The sequence below is a fragment of the Falco rusticolus genome, chromosome 3 (assembly GCF_015220075.1).
Source record: "Falco rusticolus isolate bFalRus1 chromosome 3, bFalRus1.pri, whole genome shotgun sequence".
NCBI lineage: Eukaryota > Metazoa > Chordata > Aves > Falconiformes > Falconidae > Falco > Falco rusticolus.
Genome location: NC_051189.1, coordinates 115,228,748 through 115,247,084, shown reverse-complemented (window position 1 = coordinate 115,247,084; position 18,337 = coordinate 115,228,748). Strand labels below are relative to the sequence as shown.

General features: G+C 45.1%; 2 protein-coding genes across 2 annotated transcripts in view; one reads left to right on the top strand and one right to left on the bottom strand.

Moving 5' to 3' along the window:
• Positions 1-593: 593 nt before the first annotated feature.
• On the bottom strand, positions 594-9,602 carry LOC119144515 (RH-like protein). Its single transcript, XM_037380013.1, has 10 exons — positions 9,369-9,602; positions 7,924-8,098; positions 7,555-7,706; positions 6,746-6,886; positions 4,307-4,467; positions 3,857-3,994; positions 3,510-3,640; positions 2,824-2,903; positions 1,635-1,708; positions 594-998 (listed from the first exon to the last, which is right to left on the bottom strand). Exons 1-10 carry the CDS (start codon positions 9,496-9,498, stop codon positions 972-974), a joined length of 1,209 nt encoding a protein of 402 aa, XP_037235910.1. The 5' UTR covers positions 9,499-9,602; the 3' UTR covers positions 594-971.
• A 3,904-nt stretch (positions 9,603-13,506) lies between these two features.
• MACO1 (macoilin 1) overlaps positions 13,507-18,337 on the top strand; it is a 29,116-nt gene continuing 24,285 nt past the window's right edge. The window contains exon 1 of the mRNA XM_037379274.1: positions 13,507-13,819. Coding sequence (XP_037235171.1) covers positions 13,742-13,819 — 78 coding nt within the window. The 5' untranslated portion in view covers positions 13,507-13,741. The remainder of the gene's footprint in view (positions 13,820-18,337) is intronic.

Below are 18,337 nucleotides of genomic sequence, written 5' to 3'. Positions count from 1 at the left end.
ATGTCAACTATTTTCAAACAAAGAAACACAGAGGACCACAATCCGTTTAGAAACAAGGGTTCGCTTGCCGATTGGGCCCTAGCTCATGCACCAAAGGCACTGCTCATCTCTGAGTAAAACATTTCCATGTACAACACTTAGAAACTGGGTCTTAGCACCGGCATGGAGCAGCACCGAGGTCCCTCCTTCACCTCTGGCCGACCGCACCGTAGGGGCAGCCAGAGCCTTTTGGGCAGCTGACCCACGGCAGCGCAACCCAGCACTGCACGGACAGGCTGCTCTGAGGTCTGCTGCCAAATCTTAAATACGAGTAAATGTTGATTTCAGGGGCGCTGTCGGCAAGAAAAACAATTTTAACTTCTTGCCATTTGAACTTCCAAATTGCCAGCCTGAGCCAAGTAATTACAGATTTTTCTTTACGCAGTCAGATAACTCTTAAGTTCAGCCTGGCAAGATGCAGAATTCTGGCCCTGATCCAGCTCACTCATCAAATTCTTGCTTAACAAGGCCCTCAACAGAATTAATTCAGCTTAAAAACAACTACTTGAATGCTTCACAAGATAAGAAGTATGTACTCCTTGAAAAATTAATACTTTACATATTTTGGCTTTTAAACTTGGAAGCTAAAAATAGTTAAAAGTTCCCAAGCATTTCGATCAATAAGCCATTACAGCAGTGATGCAGCCAGCTTTTTTTTACATATCCTACAAAAATATACTTAAGGTAAGATAAACAAAGCAGAAAAACTAAATCCATGGTAAAGGTGTATCTGTAAATTTACACCCTGTATTTTTCAAGAAGAACTGGAATAGTTTATTATTCATTTTTTGTGTGTCCATTGGAATGGCTTTTTTGAGCCTGAGAATTGATGCTTAAGTGCTCTCTCTCTACCCATCACAGCTATTCATTTCCTCTAGTGACAAACAGGAAAATCTTAATCTGGGTCAAATCTGTCACCTGGGTTCCTCTGTTCAAAATCCGACAGCCAAATGGGGAAACTGTGAAAACAAACATTCTTGTATCAGAACATTTTATGCAGCAAATCATCATGCAAAAAAAAAAGGCAATGGAAAGCCTTATTAGAAGCTTCTTTGCATCCGTTTCTTTTTTCTGTAGTTCAGAGCATCACATAGAGCACCTAAAGGTGCCCAAGGCCTGTGTTTGTGCATTGGACTGAATAGCCACTCTGCACCCACGAAGGCCAGGAGGCTTGGTCTGTTTTCATCAAAAGCACCCTTCAGTCCGTTCACTGGCTTCTAAAAATCCCCCTCAGGCGCTGCTCAAGCCTCCTCAGGGGCTGTGTACGCAGCACGGTGGCCAGGGCTGTCAGTCCCAGAGGATTTTGGAACCCCTGAGGTGATGTGCTACAACACGATCGTCTCAGACTTCGCCCTGTGCCCACCAACGGCTCTGCCAATCCTTGCTAAAGATTAGGATTTATCACTGATTTATAACGTTCAGGCTGTGAATCAGCTGCGGGAACAGTTCATCCATTTCAAACACGCCATCCAAAATGTAGAGTGAAATAGAATGAGCTCCCTTTGGTTTTTTAATTCAAATACCTACAGTTCTTCATGCAGGTCGAGAAGGTGCTACGTACACTCCCACACATGTAATTTTACGTTGAAACTTACCTCCCAATAAAACTGGTCATCAAAGTACTTTGATACAGGGATGGTCTTAAACAGTTTGAGGCTTAAGATTGATCCTGTTTGTAAAAAGACATATATCCAACATAAATACAGACATCAGGGGAAAGGTAAGGTTGTGTGTAACTGGAGGTTTCTTAGTAACACGCACCCAAATGTAACAGATTAAAATACAAATTCAGAACTAAATGCTTCAGCAGAGCCCCTTGACTCAAGCTGACCTTAAATACAAAGCGAGAAGCTTGCCAGGATCAAGGCTTGTGTTATTAAAAATTAATTACTCTAGGTAAAAATGCATTAAACAGCCTGCCAGATTCTAAAAATACATCCAAAACTATTAACTTCTGGCATGAAAAATGCTTGTGTATTTAAAGCAATCGGGCTTATCAGCACGGTTAGTTTGGGATTTCAGATGGATACACCTAGATTTTTAAACAACTGGTTAAACGCTTTATGAATCTTTTAGCTGAATCTTTTTTAAAAACCTGCTTGATTAGCTCAACTTCTTAATTACGCTTAGGGTAATGCAAAGCTTTCAGATCAATTAAAGCACCAAAAAAAAAAAAAAATCATTTTAGAGTGTATCGCACAGCAATTTTCATTTGCCATTTTTCTTTTATTCAAGACAAAATTAACTACAGAAAACCAGCATCTGCCATAAACCAGAACGTCACATGGGAAACACATGAGCCCTGACGATCCCAACCCACAGCGATCAAAGGCCCGAGGCTGAGGCCAGCGAGCTACTGTTGTTAGTGAAACAGATTCATACCAACTGGCCTAAAAAGCGACAAGCTTTAGATAGTGTTTTTCTGTCACTAAGACGAGACCCAAATGTAAAAATATTTTCATCCTCACACATCTCCTGTCTGAAATTTGAAGGCAGCCGTTAAACATCTGTTAAACTTCACCAATGAAAGAATGGTGCTACTAGGTTATTCATGTTGAATACATCTCTTCTTCAAACAGGCTTTGAAGAGTTCCTGGCACTCATGTTTCCCATGGCTGCTTCTACGAATAATTTACCCATAGAAACACACTTCAGAGCCCCAGTTAAACCAGCTTCTTTCTGCCAAGGGCTGCACTGACACGCTACCAGGTGCCATAAGGTGACATCCCCCTTGTCCCCAGGAAAAGAGGAAGATAGCACTGAAACATGGTTTTCAATACCGACCTGTAATAAAACCCGCGATCAAGGCAACACTGATGGTCAGGCAGAAGGCAGCAATGTGCACCACAACAGCATAACCCAGTCTGAAAAGCAAAACAAGTGTTTAACCTTTTACAGTTGCTGATTTTAGCATTAAGACTGTGAATGTATCTGTATTTACATAGCATTTTACATCAAAAGCTGTCATAAAAATTCTGTTATTCTCAAATCTCGCTGCAGCTGCAGTTAGATGTTTTAAGAGATCCTTATCAGAATCCTAATACAGACATCACAGGACATATTTTGCCCTTAGAAACCATCATTGTGGTACTAAAACTTAATTATGTGTCTGTTTCAGTAAGAACATGATGAGAAGTGTAAGGCCCTTAATGCTGTACTGTGATTCATTCCTCTGTAAACTGAAAAAATAAGAGAACTTCCTCTATCACACAACACTGCTGTATTTAATATGAAACAAAAAGGGAGACAGAAAGCAGGACCAAAACCTAATATTAAAGTTTTGATCCAAAGTCTGCTCAACTATGAGAGTCTGGTTTAGTGACTCTTGGACATCAGAGATTATTTAGGTGATCTGGTATAAAATGATTTATCTGTGATGATGTTCAGGTTTTCTGCATGTATGAGGACTTTTCTCAGAGCACACTACAATAATGATTAGCTAAACTACTTAAGAGCAAGAATTTATGTACCTTGGTGAATTAGTCCCATTGTTTACTATGAAGAGAACTTCCTGGACAAAAGCTCCAAGCACACTAGGCAAACCAAAAGTGAAATGAACTCCAGAGGCATCATGAATCTTGAAAGCAGGATTCAAGCATCTCTGGGAAGAAGGAAAGGTTTAATTGATACACAGAAACGCCAGTTGATAACAGCGTACTGTCTATGGCAGACCTAGAAAATGAACTTCAGTCTTGCAAGCTGCAATCCTGCACTCTGCTTTAATCTCTTTGAAAGAGAAGTTTCGCTTGAGGTATCCTACATTGGAAAAGAGGTTTATATAGCTTATACAAAAACAATTTCAGGTTGCGAGTACTACCTGTAAACAGTAAGATCCCAATACGGTTATCACACTGGCAAGCTGACCCAAAATCATGGCAATCCAAGGATACTCGATACTCTGTGCTGTATAAGCAACAGCGACCCCGCCAGCTAGCACTGCACTGCGGATATGAGTCTGTAAAATAACACAACAAAAACCTGGAGTGAGAATTCATTCATCACTTATAGCAGCCAAATATCACAGACTGCTATTCTCGTGCAAGTGTGATCTCTGCAGAGCAAATCTGGGCCTCTGAATACTGTGATTTACAATCTGAGAACATAATTTCTAAGTTACAGCTTCAGCATTCTGCTTGGGAGGCTAATGATGGCCGTCAGGCTGAAAACCTGGACTTGTTTTTACTTAACAGCTATTATACTTTCAGTGTATTACTGACAGTAACAAGAAAATACCTTCTCCACGCAGTCATTTTCCCTCATGTCTTACCATTCTGAATCTCCCATCCTTTGTGGTCAGAGCAGATAACGCAAAGGCAGTTACAGTACTCGCTGCCAGGGCGAAGTAGGTGTTGCAGATTGCTCTCTCGTTGTGGTTCACAACTAGTATGGAATTGAAGCTTGGCCAGAACACCCAAAGAAAGAGAGTCCCTTGGAGACAAAGACAAGCAACTATCATTACTGGCTCTAAAACACCGTGAATCCATCACCGGCTGTCTCAGGCAGGCTCCCACCCACATTTTGCATTCACTATCGTTCCCACGCTGTAAACAGCTCACATGGTACAAGTCACTAAAGAAACCCAAAGTGCACTTTGGAATGTCTTTTACCTTGGCTGCCAGCATGACTGGTACTGATTGTCTGTCCTCCTGGCAGCGTTTGGAGAGACAAATAGGATGGGCTGGATCATAAGAAAGGAATCCTCTCTACCTCTGCAAGGGTTACTCCAGAGGAGGGCTCAAGGCCTGAGCTGAGGTGATCGTGCTTCACCAACTCAGCTCTACACAGCTTAACTTTCTTGTTATTTGTAAAAGAGTTATCCACCAAAAAGTGACTCTCTCGCATACGGGTCCAAAAGAACAATTCCCTTTCCTCCTGTAAGGTCACTGCACAGTGTCCCACTCACGGCCACACAGCCTTCACCACCAACAGGAATGAAAACAGATTCTTCTGCTTCTGTGACCTAACTGTCGGCGTTTAGGAATCTCAGACTCCACAAAACAAGTTCACTGCTTAGCAGGATAAATCTTTTTGTATGTGCATATGGGTACGCGTGCACAGATCAACTTCCAGCCAGCAGAGGGAAGTAGGTGGCCTCATGCTCAGTCAAGTTGGACCACACATGCCCATCTGTGCCGCTGGCCCCTGAGCTGTGCATAGCTCTAACTGCACAGACGACGCGAACAAGCAGAAGTTCATTTTGCCTTGTCCAGTCATTATTTTCGCTGCCCAGCCAGCTTCCATAGCTAATCTTCTGTTCTCCATGCCACAGAGATACCAGACCCTTGTGTAATTCACCTGACAGTAAAATTTGTAGTGTTCTAGTTCAAGTCAAGTCTAGTTCAAGTGACACAGCCATTGTCACTATAAAGCACAATGGTTAAATCCAGCTTCTAGAAACCCTGACAGCTATTGATTTTGTACAAGCTTATCTTGGCTCCTTGCAATCCAATTTCCATTGCTAATTTTCACCCTTTCAGTGCGCTAGGGTGGTGATAACCACGCTTCTCAGACAGGAGAGGCCATTTTGGCAATTCAAAACCTACGGCAGCAGTGAGGACTGGTGGAATGAGCTGTACTATGACAATCTTATTCCACTGACTAGGTAGCTAGTCAGTCATTAAAAAGAAAATTCTACTAATTCCACTGAAGCGTTCTTATGAGTATTTGCTCAGCTACAGAAATAAAACAGTCACAATGTGAGTCCAAATATGGGTGAAGACCTCAGCACCCTTCACACAACCCTCAGAAGCAGGATACAAAAAGGGACTACAAGGAATCTGCCTGTTCAGTTGCTCCTTTCTACCCACACTACCTCAGGAACTGTTAAAGATGTGGCAATATAATCAACTCCAAATTGCAAGCACTTGGTTATAGCAAGCTGCACTGAAATTATAATGAAGGCGTAAAAGTGTCTCTATGACTTAGATTAAAATATGGATCTCCTTGAATTCTCCAGCAAAGCAAGAACTCCAAGAACTCAAAAGAGCAGCATTTAAACATCTCTTTCCTTCAACTGGGCAAAGACTGTCCAAGAATTAGACTCTGTAGGCCTCTGCAGAAAGATCTTAGTTCAGACAGTGGCCGTTACGTAACAGGAGCCATGATAACAAAGAAACCAACCTGCTTCTTTAGGAAAATGGACAGAACTCCTATACATTCAGCCTATCATCACTCGGTTCCTTTCTTGCATGCCTGTCTGTACCATATTCCCCACCCTTCATCAGGCTTTTATCTTTTCATTTACGTTACTAGGCAGGGACTGCCTCTTTATATCTCTGTACAGCACCTTGCAAAACAAAACTGAGCCTTGGCCCCAGCTGGGAACTGTAAGCTCTACTGCAATACCAGTAACGACTTGGTGCAGAGGTCCCCTACCATCATGCCTACAGAAACCCAAAGGGGACAACTTAGCTGAGAGAGGGAACGGTTAACCGGGCATAGCCTTTATGCTGAGACTGACAAAGCAAACTAAGCCACAGCCGTTGCAGGAGTGGCTTATATGCCTGGTAGGAAACCTGCTGAGACTCACCAACTCATTGTCAGGAAACCACGAACCACAGCAGCAGCAGCTTTCTATGCGTTGGCTGCATTCAGACCTGCATTTTGGACGCAAAAGCTTCAGCATGCTGTGGCCACCCCCAAAACCTTCCTTATGTTCTCACAGCAATCTCTTCTTCCAACTGAGACATTTAAAGCAGATGCCTACCCAACATTGACAACAAATCCGACTTTGGGGTACTCGCATTCTTCTCAGACCTCGGTGATGGCTCAGAGAAACGTGAGGAGATTGCCAGACCAAAGTAGGCTCCAAACAGGGGAGCATGCATCACGCTGATTTTGTCCGGAAACCTATATCAATAGAATAACCCAATTTGTGGTTTATTTTCAGGCCACAGGAAGCTTTTGATGTAGCTCCCGATATAGTTGCTCACGTAACCTCCCTATAAACAATTTATTTTCACAGTCCCTCAGTTTATGCACAAATTATTTATGCGAGATAACTTTGAATTCAACACATTTCATAAACACACAATTCATATACAGAGTTTAGGGTATGTTTACATTGTACATAAAAAGCAGGTCTGACTCTGCTGTCCAGACTGGGCTGGTACACCATTCACACTGGAAATCTTCCAGACTGAATTGACACAGGGAGGGGTAAAATTTGAAGGCAATTAGTGCCTTAGCATAGGTCAAGGCTTCCATTCATGTGTTGGGGATAGTCAGGCCACGGTCAGGCCAAATGCTCTACATCCAAATCCATCAGATCAGATCAGCTTTTAAGGCCAAGTATATAGATATAGGCACAGAGTACGGAGGCTTTGGAGTTCCATGTGCTTAAGCATAGCCCCATAGTCTGACTTAATCTCTTAATGAACAACATAGCCACAATCTACTGACATGAGATAAAACCACTGATGTTCCTGTCAGCAGAGCACTAACAAAACACCAAAAGGCAACATTCCGAAGTCCCAGAGAAATTTCCCCCATGTGCCTGGAAATCATGCTACAGTACCTGCAGAAATGTGCTGTTGATCCATCTGCTCATATGGAAAACTATCATCTCCACAACTGTCATCAGAATTAATTGCACAGGATTGGTCTTCCCAAGAACAGTTCCAGCAGAGATGACCACAGCAGTCACACTCACAGTGGCCTCTGCTACTCTGCAATAAAAGGAAGGAAAAAAAATAACTGTATCAGGACGCCAGGGCCAATAAAGGAAGAATGACAGACAGCAAAAGTATTTAAAACTGAAAGCCTTCTAAGAAGTCTGCAAATGACTATGCTAATTCACAAATAGGTCCATGTAACAAGGCATTATCCTCCACAAAGAGCAATCAGCAGTTCTAGATTATTCCAGTTCTAACATGAACTAATTACCTGTCCAGAACATTTTTGTATGGAAGACGGAAAAATAAATCTATCAGCATGGAGCACTGGACACCAAGTACAATGATCAGGAGGTTGAATCCAGTGCTGCTAAACTCATAACGTTTCAGAAATGCCAGGAAAAAGCCAAATCCAAAAATCACCATCTGGTTGACATCTTGAAAAGCTGCATGACAGAAAAGACCAAGAGAGCAGTGAAGTTATTAATGCAGGCTGGTTAACAGGCATTCTGGTTAAAAAAAATTAATAAAAAATCACAATTAACTGAGAAACCTTCAGATAAAAAATTCAGGTGCTGTTATTATTTAGTACTTGTAAAGAATTCCAGAGCTTTCCTTCCAATCCATAAGTAATCAGAAAAACAATACCCTTGACCCTGAATTTAATTTTAGAAAATGATCAGAATGGATGCCATAGGATGGGGGTTGAGGGGTCAAAAAGCACAATAGAAATGAAGCATATTTAGCAATGAAATTTGGACATTCCTTTTTACCTGAGGTGAGTATAAAGAGCTTAAGTGGACTTTTTAGGGAGAGTTACTGTGAATTAGTGCTGACGCTTTCCTTGAGGGCATTGGGAAAGAAACGAGTTACAAAGAGAAACCCGTATGATCTTCTCATCTGGGTACAAGGACCAGAAATAGCAGTAGGAAGAGTTTAATATGGAAACCAGCACCATTGTATGAAAGGTAGAGGCTGTCCAAGACACAACCTCTTGGATCTGCAGGCCGGGAAGCCTCCCCCGGGACATGCTAACAGTCATATTCTCATATGGTTGTGCTGGCCTGCACCTACAGCAAAATATCAAACTGCTAGTAAGTAGATGTCATTTTTTGAGCTGTAAAACAGGGAGGGTAACACAAGAATGTCATGAGGATCAATCAGCTCATATTCACACAACACTAAATACGTTACACACTATGGCTGTAACATAATCTGCTAATACATTCCTTTGATCATGCCCCAAATACATCTCCAGAATATAGTTAAACCCCTAATTCCATGTATTAACGTCATACTATTTACATCAAGCTTTCAAATGGAAAATATTGCCATCATACTGAAATTTTACTTTGTAGGACAACCAACGCCGTTGCACCAAGACCTCACAGAGGCAGATGCTTAACGCAGAGCAGTGCCTGCCCTCAGAGATTTGTTACATTCATAGCAGTCAAGATTACCACAAACCCCACGGCAGACTGAAAAACGATGAACAATGCCACTTAGCATCACTTAGTCTTTGTTTCACTGTTTTTTGCTTTGATACAATAAAGACACACTATACACAGCAAGGTATGTAAGAGTACTTAAAGGGCAAGTAAAAACATTCTACTTCTCACTAACAGATCCACAAACCCACTGAACCCCATCTCTATCGCACTGTAAAATAAAAGCAGGCATTAACCCCTACTTTCACAGCAAGGCTGCTGATCTTACCTGGGTAGATTTCTGACTCGTCTGGTATCTCCCCTGAGAAGAAAAGGAAAAAGAGGATGATGAAAAAAGCTTCCAGAAAAAGGAGCAGCCACGGCACATTGATTCGGAAGTTGCGGTAATTAGAAGGCATTGTGCACTAGACTACATTAAGCACAAACACATTAATATTTTTTTCTATAAAAACAGCCCAGTAACCTCAAACCAATAGAAAAGGAGGTACGGGGAGAGGGAGGCCAGGAATAAAAACTCAAGAGAGATAAAAAGCCCAAAGAGGCGTCAACAAGGAACAGTTTCTTATCTGTGGCATGTCAGGAGCCCCAACTTACACAACTGACATGGACTGAACTCAACAAGTACTGATGAACACAGACACATCAAGCTGTCAAGACTGTAATGCTCCAGGATTCCACACATCCAGTACTTCAGCTACTGTTCAGCCTTACGTATCAGCTAAGTGGCAAGAAGAACACGGACTCAGAAGAGTAGGACGTTGAAGATTATGCAAAACCATTATTTATTTCCATTGCTTCTATCCATCCTAGACTCAAGTGCCTTCAAATTAAAGGTCGCGGGAAAGTCCTGTTGAGATTCTCAGTGATGCTCAGGTGGTTGGACTATAGCTCTACACCATGACCCATGACAAATGTTCTCGTACACGAGCAATCCAAACCAATGCCAGAGAATCGAGAACCTCTGGACAGGTAAAGGAGATGTACTGTTTCCTGGGTCTGTTGGTTACAGTCTGGCTATGGAAACAGCTACAGCAAAAACTCTGAACGCCCTTTGGAATCCCCAGCCCGGGAGGTTGCAGGCAGATAGCACTGTTCACAGCGCTGCAGGCTTTTAATTGAGAACCAAATCGCAGACCCTACACCCTCCCAATTCTTTAATTCAGACTTAGCCTTCATCCAAAGGCATATCAACTTCTATTACCGCATTGTGGCTACAAGCTACCTGTTGCCTTATGGGTTCTGAGCCTTTGGGTAAGCACAGGCTTTTTTTTTTTATTTGTTGTTGTTTTTTGAACCAGGAGCCACTTAGAGCGAGCATTTTGGGCATGTGGAATTCATGGTGGAAGCTAACTATGCTCAGTATACCCCTGTGCACAGACATCATGAGTTGTTAGATAAACGATTATTTGGTTGTTGAGGACAACTTCTGGAATCATCATATGGACATTATTATCTACTCTGTATTCACCGTGCTTTTGGTAAACCGAACCGCCTTTGTTCAGGTAGTCCAGGAGATTCAAGTACTGTAATTACGCCTCAGACTTTCTGCTCTTGAGGCCATTTCAAACCGAGCACTGTGCTCACATGCTGGGGTTTGAGATAGTAACAGTGCATAGAAATGGGTAGAAAGACCACCTGCTGGTGACAGAAATATGTATCAGACAAAAAACATATGCAGAAAAATTCCAGTTCACTGACATTTCAGGACATTCCTCCTGCAAACGCAGGCTTTATGGGCAGAATAAGTTTTCAAGCCATCTACGAAAGGTCTGCGTCTGTGGTGATAACCTTCTTCACGTGCAGTATCAAATTGCTCTACCAGCTTTCATTTAGGCCTAGTGAAACCATAACTTAAATATCCTTACGTCATTTCAGAACCTAAACAACATCCAAAGGACTTCCCCCAGCCAGCACTGCTCTGACTTCAGAAAAGTCCCGCTGCAAGAAAGATCGATGTCTATCTCCTTTTTTATGGGAATTCTGTGATCACGTGCATAACTCAGAAGAAACAGTAACACCTGTGTAACTTTTTTTTAGTCAAAGAAAGGTAGAGCTGAAACAGCAGTTTATAAATTGGTGTAGCTAAATGGTGCAGCATCTTTGCATAGTTTATAAACGCAAGTATCTGATTAGCTTTCTGTTTCCTGCAAGCAAACCCCTAGGACACATACCCAGGTATAAGAGTCGGTCTAAAGAGAACAATATGTTTCAACATTGCCGACAGAGACCTGGAGATGGAATGTGGTCTTAATGGACACCAAGACACAGAGACCCTGGGAAAGAGAACTGCACGGTAACGAGGAGTACTATGCCGCTCCCTGCAACTTGGGATTGACTAAGGCCACATAACAGCGTCCAGAAGAGGATCACAACTGTGGTCATACAACGAACCCAGAAAACAATACAAGAATAGGCCTCTCTGGTCTGAAGCTACCACCTCTGGAGCAAGATAACTGGCTCGAGAGGGTGGAGAGCTGGCGGCAGTCCATGGACCAGAGGAGGAGCAAGGTGTGTTGCTGGCATAAAAAGATGCCTTCTTAGCAAACTGAACTTTGGAGATCTTCCCCACCAAGGATCACAATTGGAAGGACTGGCAGGACGCTGCTGAGACTTGGACCATAGGGACACCTTGGGCCCTTGGTGGTAGCTATAATCCTCTTTTCTTTTCTTTTTTACTTACTTTTTATTCACTTTCTGTCTTTCTACCTATCGCACGCCGCTTACGGGCAAACAATAAAATTGTGCTGTTTGATTTGAAGCATAAACCCCTTGGCGTGGTCGCCTTGATTTTTGCGCTTCGAGATCACAGTTACGAACCACACGAGTCCACTGAGTGGACGCGCGACAACCAGGGTAGAAATGACCCAGAACTCCTTCCACCATTTTGCCATGGTCAAACGAGCACAATTAGCTCTTCTGGCACTTGTCAAGTGTTAACGCTCAGGGAAAACACACCAAGAGCTAGGAATTTACCCGGGTTTACCCTCAGGATGACGTGCCACACTGTAAATGCTGATGCTCGGCTTTCCAGCTTAAAACTCCCTCCCAAACAGAAGGACCTAAGCTCCATGATCTCAGACAGAGTGAAGTACAAAGTAACGTTCAAAATGAGAGCTCGGCCACCAGCAAGCCGTGCCCATGGCCCCAGTGCGCTCCTCCATGCCACTTTAGCGCCAAACTGGCCCCACGCTCCTCAGCCTGCCAGCACCGAGTGACCCCTGTTCAGGGATGCCCGTTATCCCCCAGGGAGGCCGGGCAGGCTCACGGCAACACAGCCCACGCTCCGGGCGAGGCCGGAGAAGGCGAGGAAGTGATTAGAGGCGCGGGGTGCGCCGGGCACCACTACCCCCGAGTCAGCCAACGGGCGGGCGGGGGGCCCAGGCGGGCCTGGCGGCCTTCCTCAGGCTCAGGCGCCGCCATCCACAGTCCAAGGCGGGCCGCAGGCCTTGCGGCGGGAGTTCTGCTGAGCGGCCCCGGCGTGCGGTGGCCCGAAACCCCAGCCCCGGCCCGGCGGGGCTGCCCAACCGTGACTAGGCAGCCCGCGGGCGGCGGCCGCAGAACAGCCCCGCCCCCCGCCTCCCATTGGCTGAACACCGGCCCCTCACCAGCAGTCCTCCCTTAGGGGACTAGCCTTCCATTGGCTGAGGGCTCGCTTCCCTCATGGCTTCTGATTGGCCCATCCCCAGCCACCGTCCGTCTTTGGGCCGATCGGGGAAAGAGAGGCCAAGTCGCCCCGCCCCCTCCCATTTCCTGCCTCGCAATTGGGCCGGCCGCTTGCCACTCTGTTGTATGTGTCCTTTATTGGCTGGAGGAGTCCGTCAGTCAGTCGGGGGGGTTTACCCTCCGGTGAGTTGTTAGCACAGGGGCGTGTTGTGGGGGAAGTACTTGGCGCGACGAGATGCGTTCACCTACCTTTGTATTTAGACTAAGCTTTCCCAACAGCCCATTTGCTAGCAAGGCTGTCAATCTAAGGTGATGGGCGGTACTTCAGTATTACGGTGACAGAGGAAATTGAGCCCTCCTTTTTCCGTTTCCGAATGGATAGCTGAGCTGTCCTTTTATTTTTATTTGTCTCTTCTATTGGGCAGTTTCTGTGTCGATCACAAGACAGGGCGGGCAGTAGCCCAGAAGAGCAGCAGGCGGGAGGAGAACAAAACCCGCTTGGGGATTGGCCCACAAGCCATCAATTCACAAGTCCTTCTCTTTGACGGGCTCTCCCGACCGTCAATCAAAGGAGTAGGCGGGCCACCCAACCAGGGGGGCGGGACCGATTTTCTGATGCCGCGATGGGCCTCCTCGGCCGCCCGTCTGCCTTTCCTCGCTGCCGATTGGCCGAGCACGCCGTCATTCAGGCGGGGTCAAGCGTTTGATTGGGCAGTCCTGGTGGAGGCGGGGCGCTACGCGGCGGCTGCGCAGGGGGACGCGGCGGGGAGGGACGGACCAGGAATATTTTTATTTCTTTGTTTCCCGGGGAAAAAAAAAAAAAAGAAAAGGGAAAAAAAAAAAAAAGGCCCGCGCGAAGGAACCCCCTGCGGGGGCGGATGGTGCTGCCGTGAGCGGGGCGGGCCGGGGCAGCGCGGGGCCGGGCAGCGCGGCGGGGCGGCCGGGCCGGGCTGGGCCGGGCCGGAGGCGGCCGGGAGGATGAAGCGGCGGAGCGCGGACTGCAGCAAGCTGCGGCGGCCGCTCAAGCGGAACCGCATCACCGAGGGCATCTACGGCAGTACCGAGCGGCCGCCGTGGCGGGGTAGTGGGGTAGTGGCTGGTGGGGGACGCGCCGGCCAGGTCCCCTCGCACCCCCGGTCCCTTCGCACCCCGTTTCCCTCACGGCGCCCCCGCCCCCCGGCCCTGTCAGCTGGGGCCGCGCGCGACATGGCGCCCCCGTCTCCCCTCAGGCGCTGCCCCCGCCCCGCGGCTGGTCCCGCCGCCGCTAGGCCGCTCCGCCGCCGGCTGCGCCCGGGGCCCCGGGGCCGGGGGGGAGCGCGGGGGGGCGGGGGCAGCTGCTGGCCAAGGTCCTGTCGGCGCCGCTCGCAGGGAGCGGCGAGGAGCCGGCGGGAGCACCCACCCCGCCGGGCTTATCCACCCCGCCGGGCTTCGCCGCCGCCCCGGCTCCCGGGGGAGGTGTCCCCAGCGGCTCCTCACGTCTGGGTTCCCCCCGAGGCGCTGAGCGGCGGTGCGGCAGCGCAGGCCGGCACCGGGCCTGCGGCGGGCGGGCGGCAGCCCCTCACGCTCGGGCTGAGAAACTGCGGCTTCAGGTGGCGGTGAAGGGCCCTGAGTCGTGGCCTTTGCAGTGGGAGCGTGTGGGAGCGATAGGTGCAGGGGGGTAACGGCTGGAGCAGGACGGAGGGTGGGGGAAACGCGGCCGGTGTCTGGCTCGCCTCTGACCTGCGGAATGTCATGAAGTGGGATCCACGTTCCCAGGCACGGGACGTACCTCATCGGTGTCTTGGAATAAAGGCATGCTTCCACACGCAGGACGCACCGGAACACAGATTCCGAAATGTTCTGCTTGTTGGGAGCATATTTCAAAGAGTATTTTAGAGCTCTGCCCTCCTGAGTAACTAAGTATACCAAATTTTATATGAAATACAATAATTATATATTTCTGAATAAAGAGGAGTTCTGTTTTAGTAGGGGCTGGGAAGCTGGCTTTTGAAAGTTGTAGTAAGTGTAGCATCCCATCTCCGTTTCTAGTTCATTTGAGGTTTATAGATGCAGTGGCTGGAATCGAGCAAGCTCATATAATGCAGATGTTAACCTTTGCTAAGGGAAACAGTTGGTAAGTGAGGTCTGACTGTAACAAAATTGTCACAATATAGTGCTTATTCTAGTTGTAGTGAATCTGCGCGAGAGTGGAGAATATCTTGTTGCTGTAGAGACTTGGGTTTTGAGAAAATAGTGCTTGGAATGTTAAAGAAAAAAACATCCCTGCTTAGAAGTTCTATTTAAGATGACTAGTCTTAGGAAAAGAATCAAAATATAAGCAAATCCTTATATAACTACTTAGTTTTCAAAAGTAATTCAAAATCACGTGCTCTCAATTATCTTTGAGGTGACTGGCTGGAAACATGGGGTGAGAGAAGTAGGGGAGACCAGAAAAAGATGATAAGATCACCAGATGATGAGTGCGTTCAGCATGTAGAGCTGTTGTAGTTGTGTGAACAGCTGAGACAGACATCTGGCTTCTTGTACTAACTTCTCCTGGAATGCTTTAGTTCAGAAGTAGGATTTTTAGCCGTTGTTTCACATGACATTTTGATAAACAGTAGTCGGTGGCTTCAAAGTATTGTCCCACAGAAAGAAAAGAGAAGATAGTGTGAAGGCTTGCCTCTTGGGAAATTTAACCAGCAAGAGGTACTTCTACACGGATTGTGGCTCATTTCTTTTGCTCTCCTTCCTTTTTTTTCTCTGCCTCCCATAATTCAAACAGGTAGCTTCTCATATAACTTTAGAATTCTAAATTCTTGTAATTACTACAGTTATTTACTCAACTTATCTTAATTGTTACCATCAGCTTACACAAACCCAGTAAATACAGTTATCAGTAGGCAGCATCATAGTTCTATAAGCAAAGCAGCTAGGCTGAACAAACAGTATGATTGAGTTACTCAACTCCTGTAGGATTTTTGTTTGCTTTTTAAATTAAGACCAATCTTCCCATCCTTGTTCCCTCTCCTCTTTCAATGCTGAGCTAGACACAGCTGTTCACTAATAAGACACATGTGAGTGTAGTTGAGAGCTGCAAAGCTGCAGCGTTTTGGAGCAGGTAAAGCAATGAAGGAATTATCCTGCAGTAAAACTCTGGTGGCAGGGTTCATGACATGTAAATCTGAAGTGTGTTATAAGAAGTGATAGAAAAATAATTTCTAGTCACAGAACAGAGTTAGAAATGTAAAATCCTGGTTGCATTGAAAAAATGTGTATATCCTGTCTCCCTGAATGTTAATTTTTTTGCCAACTTCTGCAGCATCTTTTTTAACAAGTTGATCTAAGGGTTCACAGCCTTTCTTATTTGAAATTTTACATCTGTAGCTCTTTACTTTCCCCAACATTCACTACCTGAATTAAATGGACTCTTTGGCCGCAGCCCTTCACAAATGCTTTCAAAGTTATTCCTGACGAATCTTCTCCCCTACCCCTTCCCCACCAAATTTTTAACAGTTGTCCTCCCTGTTCTTCTTTAGACTGCTTTTTTCCATTCTGCTGTTTTTCCTTTGTTCCGCTTCCTGCCTTTTTTACTCCTTTTTTCCTTCCAGTTTAGTTTTACTCACCACCTACAGCTCTAAGGTACTTCAGGCTGTGTGTGAGTGCCATGTAACACGGCATGCCAGCGCTGCCGTTAGCAGCTTTGCTCCTGTGTACTGTGACTGAAGCCTTGAATGCCAGTGGTGCAGTGTCACAGTTTCAAGTGAATATTGCTACTTGTACTCCGAAAAACCTGATGAATCCCAATCTAATATTATGTGCAAGCATAATGAAGACTTGTGCTATTTAGAAGTATTACAGTGTCTGGGGAGAGTACGTTATTATAGTTAAAACATAACTGTGCTTTCAGTAGATCTCTAAACCCAACAAACTAATGGTAGGAATCGTGAAATCTCTTGGTTTTTTCCACAATGTCCGTTTAAAACTTGGCCTCTTCACATTTTAAGCTATCAGTTGCCATTGTTTTACAATGCTGGAGTGATTAACATCTTATACCTTTGACACTGTGCAACGTTAATTGTTAATTGAAGTATTCATTGCAGCTTGTCATCAGTTAAGCAATTAAAGTTTACTTGTTACTGCTTGTTTCTAAGTCTTGCTAGTCCTCATCCTTGATCTATTTAGAATCCTTCAGCTTTACTGCTGATACTGCTTGTTTTGGCTCTCCTGAGTCATATTGGCACTTGGTACCAATCTTGTAGCTGGTTAAGTTTCAGGATGAATTCCTTATGTTACTGGCTTAACTCAGGCGGTCACACCAGCCGACTTACACTGTGTATCATGGATTTCCTGACAATAGACCTCAAACACTGCATATTCCTATAGAATAAGAATTTTTTTAGCCCTCTATATATGTTGCCCTTTATCACAGGCATTACCTGGGCTGGCAGCCAAGCAAATGCCTGGGAGGATGTGTATGTGTCGGTAATCTCCAAGTGGTTACTGAGATACCCAGTGATGGCATAAAGGCACTCGGTGCCCCTGGGCATCTCGTGCTGGGCAGCGTTTCTCGATACCGTGATCCCTTTGTTGAGGTACTCATGTGGTTCTGCATGCCACCCAACTTCTGATATGGCTGATTTCCAAGGACTTGGGTTTTGACTCTGCTGACAGCCAAATAAACTTTAAGGAAGAACAGTTCATTACTAACTCCAGGAATGTGGCCTTCTTTTTTTCTTTTGCCTTTTTTTTTAGGCTTTTTCTTTTTTTTTTCTTTTTTTTTTTTTTTTTTTAAATAAATCCATAATGATTCTTCCTACTGACTTACTCTGGCACTTTTTTTATAAGCTTCCTATATGGGGAAAAACACTTTATTCTCAGCCTGCCCTGGAGGTCTGCAGCAAAACAGCAGTCCTACCTTTTATGAGTTTAACTTAAATTCAGGTCTCAAATCTAATCTAGCTTACATTTAAACATGTTCTACTGTGTCAGCCCCAATGGTACATGTAATATTGCTTCCCCTTGCCAGTGACTTTCATTCCCTGCACACTACAATTCCTCTACCTTTATTTGATGTGTTCTGGTCTCTGGTGTTTTCAGCTGAGTTACCACAGTGGTCTAACAGTTTCTCTTGTTTCAGTACTACAATACTGATTGCTGATTATATGCCTGTGGTTCAGTGATCTATTATGCTTGCTTCTGGAATTACTGTAAGAGTTTTCTATTTTGTCTTCCTTTACTTACATTTCTATAGTTCAGTGATTGATATATTCTATGCCATATCAAGACACTGAATAAGTAGTCAGGGAGGTTTCCTGGGATTCTTTACACTTCTTTTCAAAAATTTAGTTGGTGATTATTTTACATAATAGTGTCCAATATGCGTACCACATCCCAGCAGTCATGTTTTCGCTCTTGTGTGCCTGCTGTGTTCATTCTGTATTACTTTTTTGCCCCCTGGTAGTAGTAATCTTACATACATGTTTGTGTGCTTACATAGATAAAGCTTTTTTTATTTGAAAATCTCTGGTGATGCTCAGTTGGCATCTCCAGTGTTCTGTCTGGCATTGGATGAGTAACCTTGAGATGGTGGTT

Bases quoted from the DNA above. Each gene is read 5' to 3' on its own strand.
- LOC119144515 (XM_037380013.1), bottom strand. From the start codon at position 9,498: ATGCCTTCTAATTACCGCAACTTCCGAATCAATGTGCCGTGGCTGCTC. The intron at 7,707-7,923 runs GTAATTAGTTCA...CTTTTATTGCAG, and splicing joins TACAAAAATGTTCTGGACAG to AGTAGCAGAGGCCACTGTGA. The intron at 1,709-2,823 runs GTCGGTATTGAA...TTTTACAAACAG, and splicing joins GATCGCGGGTTTTATTACAG to GATCAATCTTAAGCCTCAAA.